Here is a 12,341-nt window from a genome sequence, read left to right as displayed (position 1 = left end):
CCATCTTTCAGCCTCTTAAATTATTCAGTAGTTTGTAAACAAATAGCTGTTTTACATATCAATGTCTTGATGCAGAATATAAACAAAAAAAAAAATCCAAGGAAGAAACTGCAGAGGAATGAGGGTGTTACTCTCCCCTTAACTGTCTTCAATGCATATGACTGAGTGGGAATCTTCCCCAAGTCCCTGTCTGAGATCAGGATATAGATGAGAAAAACATGGATGAGATTCAATTTACACTAAACTAAAACCCCTGTTGGGGTGAATAAGACTAACGATCAGAAAATAGAACAATAAAGATAATTATTTAACTGAGAACATTTTTCAGTAATGCTGTATTGTGTTTGAATCATCTCAGCATAGCTGGATTTCAAATTGCAACAAAAATCATTTTTTAGGAGCAGCAGTGTGGCTTTATATCACCCTCTCTTTCCAAGGACAATGTCTCTCTGATTAATAAATCTGTGTCACATCAGTGCCAGACCAAATCAAAGCTCCTAATATGAAATTAATCTTAAAATCACTTAGAAGCTAAAGACAATGGGAACATGTCAGTGAAAGCATCTTGCTGGAGACAGATGAGGTAAATCTCTGTCCATAATTCTGAGCAGTGATGTCTGGCTACTTGTCATTTCCAGGTGAAGCTTGAAAGCTGACAGGCAGGGAAGTGATGACCCCTTCAAGTTCTGTAATGCCATGACTGCTGTCTATGATGTTACTCAAACCAAGGTAACAGAAGATGAGCAGGGCCTCACCATGTAGGAGCCCACGTCTACACAGCCTGACAAATTCTGAGAGGAATTTCAAGTTCAAACAGCATAATTTGCAACAGGAATATTTTACACAATTTATAAAATACTTTGTATAGAATAGAAGGACCAGACAAGCATAAACACATTATTATACTTTTGAAGACAAAAACCAGAATGGAATGTGTTCTTAGCAAATCCTAAACTTGAAATACTATGCATAATTTGAGAACAATGAAAACTGCTCACGAAGCCAAGTGAAATTTGACAGATTCAGCTGATAGAAATCACAGAGAAATTCTTTTATTGCCAAAATGGTTTTCTATTTTCTAAATTAAATACTTTAACTTTTACACTAAAAGAATTCACTTGTTTAAAAATGGCTTTTATTTCAAACCTCAAATTTCAAAATCTTAAAGACAAAACCAAAGCACAATAACCCTATAAAAATTTTCCTATTTTAGACCAAAGAAAGATGGTTTTGTTGGCTGAATCTAATTCTTTTCAGCAAAGCACTGAGTCAAAACTTCATGACTTGCAAACCTGTACTTAGATGCCACAGCCTGTAACATATATTTACATGATTCTACAGGGAAGGTTTCCCCCAGAATTAACATAGCATAATTTAAACAAGCTCCCAAGTCATTATATTTTTTCTGAATATGAACGTGGATGGGTAGTTTAATACATTAACCTCTTTGAAATAACTCAGGTGAAACTGACAGATAGCACAGAACAGAAAACAACAGGTCAGCCTTTTGTTAATGAACAGTTGTCATGGAAACCTTTTCCTTGCTGCATCTCAAAGATAAGAAAACGGTTCATACTTATTCCATCATCACTGCCAGCAAAGGCCAAAAATAAAAATTATACTATCCCCTGAAAAGCAGACGAGGATGTCTGCATTCCACACCAAGAAAACTAAGATCTCAGAAGCAAGAATGCAAAATTATCTGTACATTTATTATCTTCAATGGAATCTTCTGAAGTACTGGAATAATCAAGATCCTTAAAGTCTCCCATTCAAGCTCACTGTCTAGTCTCACCCTATTTTCTTGATGTGCTGGCTTGAAGCTTGAGGTCAAGTGGGTTCTGTAGCTCAAAAATTCTACTGCTTTCACCTTGTGTGCAACCCTCAGCCTTCTTTTTCTTTTCCATACTCAGCTTCAGATCCAGAAAAATCCATTCCTTTACACATAGAACAATAATTCTCCACTGCCTGAAAAACTGGGTGTCTTATTACAACTAATGTAGATTAGCAGGTATGAAGAAATTACAAAAATTATTATTTTGCCTTTACATCCCTGAAGCTAAAGAAAGCCCATGGATCACTGTTTGGATTCTGTACAGCATCTGTCAATTCAAATAACACTGAACTTAATTCAGTCCTGAACTAGACTACCAGGAGTTCCTATGAATTGCTATTAAAAACCACTCGTACACAGCACTTGCTGAATCATAATTTAGGCTACTTTCAAAGACAGACTGTTTTACAGACTGCTTTATTTTTGCAAGGGTTGTCTGTAAAGGACTCAAAGGGCTTTTCTTGAGAAACATGGAAAAAAGAGGACCTTTCAGATATATTCAGAAGAAGATGGAAAAAGAAGTGACTGCTCACAAAGGAGATGTAAGAGTTTTGCACAATTCCCAATGTCTATTGTTTGACATTTATGGTAGATTGTTTTGCACAGTTTTGTAACTATTGAATGTCTCAATTCTTTGAATTCTTTTGAAAAATGGCTGTTTTACATCTGAAATGTTAAAATGTACCTTTAAAAATTTTTCTATATAAAAAGACATCTTTTCATTCTATTTTTAAAAAATCACACTTAAAAAAAATCCTTACAGATATTGATTTTGACTTGGTTTTACCAAAAGAGAGGAACTGGTTTTACCAAAGAGAGGAACTGGTTTTTCTTCTACAGTCTGCATGTTTTAGCAAAAATTCCCATTCCTAAATTTAAAAAACAAGCATGAATACTTTAAAATGTAAAATTGTGTACATTTGGCATAAATATTTTCTTAGTTCTATACCACATTCTATTACAATCCCTTTTTCTTTCTTTATTATTTTAAAAAAAGCTTAGCTTTTCCTTGAGCATTGTTTAAAGAAATAGTTTGTATTAATTGCAATGAGCTGCAGCATATTCATGGCAAATTCCTCTAATTTTTCTTGTGTGATGCATCCTGCATCATTTGGCAGGATGCATCACACAAGAAAAATTAGAGGAATTTGCCATGAAATGGATTTCCTGTAAGTGGATTAGCAATTTAAACTTTATGACACAAAATTCCCCCACAATTTTATATACTCTTACAACTGCCTTACAGCTCTCAGAATTTAATTTTAATTCCTGAATGAGAACACTTTTCAAAATATCTTAGCAGTCCCATGTAAAAGTTGAGAATGCACAAATCCACAAAATGTGCACCAGTACCCTTTTCCAGATGATTTTATGGAATAATAGACATCCTCCAGTGAATTAATAAATATTAGTGGAGGATGCAATGCTCAAGAAATTGCCAAACACCCAATGGCTGCACACTGACATCAGCTGGTAACTGTGAAAGAACTTAAGGGTAAAGCATGCAAGACATACTTTAACTATCAGTTTTATCTTCTTACTGATGCATGAATGAACATTCAGATATGCATGAAAAATTTAGTGTACACCAACAATCTACAATACCAGAAAATGTCATTATGACATTCATAGAAATTAATTTGAAAAAACCTTTTGAAAACACTGTCAAATTTTGTTCTAGCTTTCAAACAGTATAGGAATTTTACCTTATCAAATACTTTAGAAACTACATGCTTGTCCAGAACTGGGATGTATTTTGTACTGTGAAGGACAGTTGTAGGAGCTAAGGCATCCATGATGGTGAGTCGCCTAGCAGCCAAGCCATGGGTCTTTAACCAAAGAGCTGAAGAAACATCTAGAGAGCTAGAAAAGAGAGACTGTGAGATGTAGCTCAAGGTAGAAATACATTTGAAAGGTTTGAAATGACTGAAGAAAATATGTAAACTGTAAGTTTTGTTATGCATTTATATATGCACACACATACCTTTCAGATGCCCCTTTCACAGTCTGCATTTTCAGATCTAAGAGAAAACATTTGCATTTTGTTATCTCTGAGGTTTTGTGCACACAAAAGTACGTCTAAATTAGTTACCATATAACTGCATCATTTTTTTAATTTGAGCCTACAAGCAGCATCATGCACAACAACTTTACAACATTTCAGTTGCTAAATTAATCATTGAAAATTAGTTTTCCTCGCCTTCCTGGTACACGATCAATAGTAACAGTGCTACTATATGCCTCATGAGCCCTAATCAGCCAGAGAAGAAATTTATTAAATAGGAAGGCAATTTGTTTTTTAAACTGAAATTTGTTTCACTTTATTTATTTTTGACCAAGACCAAAGATTAACCATCTTATTTCCCAAGTCAAGATGTGACATCAAGTACTACAACTAATGAGATGGCCAGGAGTAGCTAATTTAAGGTACACCACTATGAAAATCTCGATAAAAGATATATAAAAAACTAAACAAAAGATGCTGAAATTTAAAAAAGTCAAACATCTTCAAATGTCATAGGTAAGGTTTTAGAATTACTTAGAAGATGTATGATAAAATTCAGAGTTGGACTAATTACTGAAAGAAATTAATACTATCTGGATGTATTTCTAAGCCCCACTGAAAATCCAGTTGTAAACAGTTTGGGAACTGGCAGGAGTCTGGCCACAGCTGTAAGGACACTGTCACAATACCCAACTTCATGCCCAATACTCAACTCCATGTTGAGTTTCAGTTCTTTGTACTGCAGATCTGCACAGCTTTGCCTCAAATGAGGCACCATTAGTTACAAGTGTAATGGGAGAAACCTTACCATCTTCCCCAGTCAGAGCTTCTTGTTCTGTCAACTTGCCTTTGAAAATGGTTGTACATTTCACACCTTTTTTGATAGAACAACTCTTTTCCTCTGGAGACACTCCTTCCTCTGGGCTTTCTTCCCTAAATTTCACACCACGGTTCAAGAATTGCAGCAGACATGACTTTGTTTGATCTGTAGTTGTTGAAAGGGAAAGAAAGGAAGAGCTAACTTACTGCTCAAATACATGCCTGAGATTTTTGAGTTCCTCTTTGATATTCAGTTTTTAAGGGACTGCCTACACAATCCATCAAGCAGAAAACTACTTCAACGCTAAGTTGTACTTTGTATTTTCCCCAAAGATAAGGGTTTATTTTACTTCACTGGGTAAATTTAGTTTCAGACTGCATACAATGGCCACTTCCAGGAGAAATGTAGTATTATGGGTGTAGTTAGGGGAAACATTAGTGTAAGTAATGCTGTAATTGGTAAAATATAGATCACCTCTTCATTCTTGCCAATTATGTACTTAGAATAAAAAGAGATTAGGATTTAATATTGGCTGTTAAAAAACTGTTTACAGAGCTTTCAAAACATTCTGCTAAAATAGCTACTTTGTCATGGCAGGGCCTGTGACAAAGCACAAATGAGCAGACATTTGTTTGTCTCTTTGCACCAAATAAGTAGGATGGCAGAGAAGTAAAGATGAAGAGAAGTTTAGATTTTCAAAATGATGATTACTTAAGGCAGCAAACTATTAATTTGTTCCCAAAATGAGGGATGATTTTTGCTATTTGCAACAGAATCTTTTCAAGTTAGTGAATGAATTCTGCTGAGAATTACAGCTCACCTGCATATAATGCTTTCTTTCTTTGGGCTGGACTGGCAGCAGTGCTTTGCCTGGTTTGCTCATGTGATGGCGCCGATGGTTCTTCTGAAGCACAGCATGGCCTACTCCTAAGAGAAGTACTCAGCTCTTTAATGTGTTTAGAAATAGGGACACAGTGTGTGTCTGCTTGTGATTACAGCTTGTAAGTGACAAAAAGAAATTACTGCAAATATGTAACACCAGTTTAAAAAACACTAAGCTGAAGTTTTCCGGCAATTTAAACAAAGATTTCAAATGCTTTGAACAGTGCAAAATATTTTCTGTTATACTAATATGCATTTCAAAGGAGAGTTCAAAGCAAGTTAAAATATTCTTAGGTTTTTTAATTTTTTAAATGTAATTTCTTAGTTTATTTAAAATATGTTCAATTATTTTAAGATAACACTCATGTATTTGGAATAACAACAGAGTACTCTCTAATAACTACTTTGAATCCCAGGGCTAAGTAACTACCACCAGCAATGAGAATATCTGCCAATACATACATATGCACATATATATATATATACACACACATATATATCTACATCCCAGCATTCATAAAACATAAAATATGCAAATTCTGAAATAAACACTTAAAAATATTTTCATACTGGACATCCTACCTGCCCTTTCATACATGAAATCATAACACATCACTGTCCACTTGTAATAATTTTTACTTTGTTTTCATTCTTTTACTGTTTTAAATAGATTTCTGTCTTAGAAATCTGATTTCTTTTAATTCTTTTAATTTTTTAACATTTTTAGTATCACTGCACAAATAAATACACAAGTATATTTGTATATAATTCATGTTTCAATCAGCATATTCCAATGAGCAGCCATTTAGTCATGAGGTATCAAGCCAGCTCTACTTAGATGACAATAATTTTTTGTGAATTCTCTAGGTCAGAGGGACCAATTTGACCACGTGTTGGAGACAAAGAAATAATTTCCCCTCTTTGCTTTAATTATTCGTAATATGTTGAGACTATTGGTATATTTGAGATACTTTTGTTTCAGGCATCACAGTATTAGTTAATTTTTCCAGATTTTTCTTTTCCATTACCTTGGCTGTTAAAAAAACCCCTGAGAGTAAGAAAGCAACAACCATCTTTTAAAAAGGAAAAATGTAAGAGATAGTTTACACCTATCATTAACAAAATAACACAATGAGGACATACTTATTCTCCAGATAATTTTCTTCACTATAAGGATTCATCATCAGACTTTTCTCATGAAAGGTCTTCACTTTCTCTAGATCTTTCTCTCCTTGATCAATTTCTCTTTTCAAAAGATATATGTCTTTATTCTAACAAAAAGAAAATCAAATCTTTTAGTACAATTACTCCAAAATAGGTTTCATTTCTGAACTGAAATGATGCAAGTTCTGATAATAATTCTGAATAAGGATTCAGGACAGCTTCCAAATTTTGTATACTTTTTCAGGTAGGCTCTTGTGCTTGGCATTATAGCCTTTCAAATTATTCTTCCTTTGTAGGAAAATGGCAAGCATTCCCTAACTAGCCAGCTCCCCTTGACATATGAACAGCTGTAGTTCTGAATAAGGTAATGAGGTCACTAGCTCGACTCATTTCAAGCAAGTAAGAAAATAAGCAAATAAATAAAATACAACACAAAGTACATTGCCTGTTATTCTACAGATCTCAGCTGTATCACATACTGTCCCAGGCCCAGGGAAGAAAAAAACATACTCTTCAAGTGAACACTGGAACTGACTAGGAATCATTTAGGCTAGAGGAGGAAACAGGAAGGAAATTCCAGCAATGATCCCTGTACAGCTCCCACAGGACCACAGGCTACCATGGCCAAGTCTGGAGATGTACAACACAGACTCTGGCTCTCATTTTTCCAATGTGAGCAGTGTCACACAGTCCACACCAATAGAATCACTGAAATTGCCCAGTACAGTGACATTTTTCAAGAGCTGGATTATTTTCACATCTTCATTCTAATTGGTGTCTGTAAGGTTCAAATTTCCCAGTACTGTCTTGTTCTCATGGTTCAACTACCACTATTTCTGAAATCTATGCAATCAATTCACTGAGTGTTAATTTTAATTAAAAGCAAGAATACATTTCAAATATGTGTTTCTGTTAGTCTATTCAGAAATTTCCTTTTGGGGATTGTTGAGCTGCTTAGTCACACTTGATAGATGATTGCTATTCTAGTCATCTTACTTCTTATAGATCTCTCCCAAGCAGCTACTGTAGAACAAACTTGTAACAAAAATCCATAGAATCATTATCATCCAAATTCAGCTTGGCATTCTCTTATTTATTAACAGGATACAAACCATACTTTCATTTTAAACAGTAACTTATTTCTGAAACAGCAGAGATCTCGTGTTTCTTCCAGAGCTGATTTGGTCTACATGTACTTTTAGGTATTAATAATTATATATATATATAATTATTTTATTATTTTAGTTTTCAAGAGGGGGTCATCAGGAGAGGAAGAATGTGTTTGCAACAATAGCACTACAAATGTAATTTGCATTATATTTAGTCCTTTTTGTTGTTGTTTAGAAAAATTTTACAAGCAAAACATATTATTATCATATTATTGCTTTCATATCACATCAAATCTGACTAGGATTAACCCTCTCTTTTTTGAGTAATCTATTGTAATATGAAATCACAACAGTGCAAGTCATGTGGCTTTCCAAAGTAGCATGAAGCAGCAAATATATTGATTTTCAGATACTCACAAAAATAAACTCTGGAGTATCAGGATCACTCAAATAAATGTTGTAATAATGAAACCTTCCCTCTGTTGTAGTAGATAGATCATACAAAAATTTATTGGCTTCTATATCATCACAGTTGAAGGATACAGTATGGATGGGAATTTTACAGTGAAGTTGGACTTCAGCTAAAATTATCTGGGGGGGCTGAAAACCAAAAAAAACCTTTATGTTAAAAATGTGGCATCTAGAAACATATTCATCAAAACATGAACAATTTGTAAGAATTTAATCAGTTGTTCTGTTGCTCAGAGACAGATATAGATCAGTTAAAAGCATCCACTTTATACAGATTGGTATTTCAATCAGAAATTAGCTAAATTACCTATTTTAAAACAGTTTGAAAGACAAATAAGTGCATTAAGGCACATGATATAAGTTGTAATGTAATCAGTACTCTTTGTTTCTGAAGTTTTAAAATAAATTACTAATGTTTTGGAAATTAAACTACTACATTAGTGTTTAGTATCACTGGATATATATAAAAATATTTTTGGAAGTATATGAGTGTGGATCTTTTTAAGAAACCAAATTAGTTCAATGAAAAGTTGTTTCAATACCAGGAAACAAAGTAGAGGCTGAGAAAATAGGAAAGCTAGTTTCCTCCTCCCATAAAGAAATAAAAATTAGGTGAAAAAGTAGATCTACCATCTCCAAAACTGCTAAAGGATCTGGTAGAAAAAAATTATTGACCCAGTTCTCTAAATTCTGATAACATTTCAGTTGTTCAAAATACTCAAAAATCTTGACAAATTAAGTAATGCTTGCGATATAATACTTGTATTGGTTGAACTTTAATACTTAAAAGCAACATCAGCCATTTCCTTTATTTAACTGTAATAAAGGTATAAAAGACATTATTAACAAAGTAAAAAGAAATTATTATTCCCTAATTTTGAACTTAATAAAAATATTAAAAATAAGAATATGAATTGCACATGAAGTCAAATTATTCTTTGGTAAAATATTCATTTATGTTTTTAGCTAGAAAAACTGTGAAACAATGCCAATAAACATCCAAGAGACTCCACAAGACTCAGCACTGCAGGCATGACATTCATCTCATAATTCCAACTGCTGACACCTCTTTTCTGCATTTTCTGTTTTCTCATTTTGAAATACCTGGTCAGGTCTCCCATCAGTCAAGAGATAAATAGCCTGAGTGTCAGTATCAGCAAGAGCAATCTGGAGAGCTTTGAGTGTATTTGTGGAACTTCCAACCTAAGAAACCAAAGAGAAAAAGACCAAGAAACAGCTATAAATACAAACAATTCTTTGCCTCTCTTCTTAAATTCATAATGACAGTGTACTGATTCAAGGGATAATACAGAAGCAAAATGACTAATAAAATGGTGAAAACACTTATGTCATGTAGCTAACAAAAGCTAAGCAAGTGTCAATGTAAAATAAATTGATACCAGATTGGTATTCAGTGCTTATGCAAACACACAGAGGAAAAATGCTGGCAGCAGCAATCTGAGCTGTACAAGTAAAAGCAATCACTAAAAGACTATAAACAGATAGGAAGATGTAAGACAAAAGATGCATTCTCTTCATTGTTACCACTGATGCTCCTGCTTGCCCACTCATCACACTCCCTTGAAACACATATTTTACTTAATCAGACAGTTCAAAAGTTGCTCAAAAGAGTTGCACAATTTTATTTCTCCAAAACTGGTAAAGGAACTCTTGGTTTTCCAAACATATTTTTCCCAACTCTCTCCCATTTACCCCTTTCACACATTAATGTAAGTACCATTTATACTTTAGCACAAAAAAGTTAACAAGAAAACATGCCCAGCAAACTAATGCTGTGCTCACTAAAAATTTCCACTGGAGTAATACTAGCACTTTTCCTATGTCATTCACATACTTAGTGATCATGATCTGCCTTTCTTCTTCTCACAGTAAATTTAATAAAATGCATTTCATGGCATAGGAACCTAAGCCCTACATTTCATGTCTTCAACTGTCCACCTTTCAAACATTGCACACAAAACCTTCCAAACTAAAGATACATGTAAAGTTTACCAGTATGAAAAATTATTTCATCAAGTCTTAGCCTTTTAATGGAACCAAAGCAAAACCTCTAAAAAGATAAGAGTCTGTTTTATGCTTGTGTAACACCTGAGTACTGTTCTGGAGGGCAGTGAGGATTGTAGTGGTGTAAGAAGAGATACAGCATCCACGTATATAATGCATTACAGAAGATAAATGTAAATATCTAACACTGACCCATACATGCAAATATTTGCTAAGAGATATCATTGTTTCTTCAGTCCTATTAACTGTGTTAAAATTTCTTCCAGTCCTTCCCACCAGGGCAAAGGAAATCAGGTGAAATGGAACACAAGGTACATTCTGACAGTTACTCTGTATGGCTACAAAAGAGTGTATGGGCCAGGCAATGTGATAGCTCATCTACCTAATTATCTCATCTTCTGACTCACAAGCAATTCTTATCAGTACCCCCTCATAAGAAATAACCAGCCAAAGTTGTTAAATTTATCTAATACTCCTGATGTTTTAGTATTTATAAAGTTTTAGACATATCGCTCATTATCATGTGTACATTGGCCAAACTGATTTAAAACAAAACAGCTTCCTTCACTTCTTTTTACATCATGGGAACATAGGGTGGATGCTGATGATGTGCAGAAAATAACCCTGTACCTTATGGTAAAAGCTGTTCATTTTAGGTTTCTCAATTGCTACTGTTACAAATAAACACCAGCTTTATCAGTGTTTAAACAACAATTACATATTTCAACTATATGACAGTACTACCACTAAAATTTTAGATGTTATTACATCTAAAGGATTTTTTAAGGAGCAGTTAGTTACTGTTTACCGCTCAGCTTCCTTATTCATAATCTTGGAACCAAAGAGCAAAAAATGGGACCAAAGGATCTACTCTGAATATTCCAGAGCAATTTTCCCCTTTTCATTTCACCTTCACTGTAGATAGCTTTTTGATCTCAGACTTATGCCTGCAGTGCTTAAAAGAGGTTAAAAGGTCAGCAGCACATATCATCTCTGAAAGAAAGTAGCCTGTTCTTGTGCCATTTTCTATTCCATTTCAATATCAAGATCTGAACTTAGAATGAAATTTATAATCAAAAATTCATACTTTTATGAATAATGATGGAAAAGGCCATTCACTAATGCATATACAAGATGGTATCAAAATATGGGAGTTCAAAATATTATTGAACTTTCATGATGCTGTACAACATACTTGACTTAAACAGAGACAAGTTTTCAAGCCTCAAGGAGGGCAGCAAAATAAGGCTAAATGAGCTCAGTTACAAGTGTTCAGCTGCTCAGGGAGGCCACACTAATACTTCCTTTTCTCTGTGTGTTGGTCTGTTAGTGTTTTCTGAGAATACCAAGTTATTGATCTTGCTTTGTAGTCTCAGAGCTATTATGTTGCTTACCCAATTCCCCCATCCCCAGGAATTTCACATTAAGGCTGAAGAAGAGCTGTCATAATGCTGAGGAGTTTTATTACATGAACATGGGGGTTTGTGCTAGAAAACATAATGTGGGATGTATCTATACCTTTGCACGACTGATTTTTAGTCCTGTGTTTATAACATTGCGGTCCACATTTAATGGTCCTAAAGCTGCTGATAGTTACAATCTGGTGGGTGACTGTGACTGACTATAAGCAATTCTGGTTTTTTTTCAGGGAAAAACACTCAGACTTTGTCCACTGTCAGAGAGAGAATACTGGGTAGATTGATGTTTGGTCTGAGTATGTTTGTTCTCATGTTTCTATAGCACCTAAAGTTAGCTGTCTATCAACCAAAAGGGACTAGAAATGCTTCTCCAGTTTGCTGGCTTTGGTCTCCTGTACCACCTCTGAGCAGTAAGTTAGCCAGCAGCACCTCTCACCCATGCAGCAGCCCTGCAGCAAGAATGACAAATTTAAACGCAGGGTCTGAGCGATTACAGGATTCCTAAGGAATTCAAATTGGCCAATGCTCACATTTTGGCTACTAAACACAGCAAGCTGCAAATTGAATTAATATGATTTCCTAAACAGGCCCATTGTTAGAGGATTATTATACC

General features: G+C 34.4%; 1 protein-coding gene across 1 annotated transcript in view; it reads right to left on the bottom strand.

Annotated features, from left to right (window-relative positions):
* Nucleotides 1–12,341, bottom strand: part of VWA3B (von Willebrand factor A domain containing 3B) — a 62,005-nt gene that overhangs the window by 18,061 nt on the left and 31,603 nt on the right. The window contains 7 exon segments of the mRNA XM_030961755.1: nucleotides 3,541–3,697; nucleotides 3,819–3,855; nucleotides 4,648–4,824; nucleotides 5,480–5,586; nucleotides 6,685–6,812; nucleotides 8,232–8,414; nucleotides 9,390–9,488. Of these exon segments, the coding sequence (XP_030817615.1) occupies nucleotides 3,541–3,697; nucleotides 3,819–3,855; nucleotides 4,648–4,824; nucleotides 5,480–5,586; nucleotides 6,685–6,812; nucleotides 8,232–8,414; nucleotides 9,390–9,488 (888 nt within the window).

Source organism: Camarhynchus parvulus, chromosome 1, assembly GCF_901933205.1.
Source record: "Camarhynchus parvulus chromosome 1, STF_HiC, whole genome shotgun sequence".
NCBI classification, from domain to species: Eukaryota; Metazoa; Chordata; class Aves; order Passeriformes; family Thraupidae; genus Camarhynchus; species Camarhynchus parvulus.
Note: the sequence above shows the minus strand (reverse complement) of the source record. Positions and strands in the feature narration are given on the sequence as shown.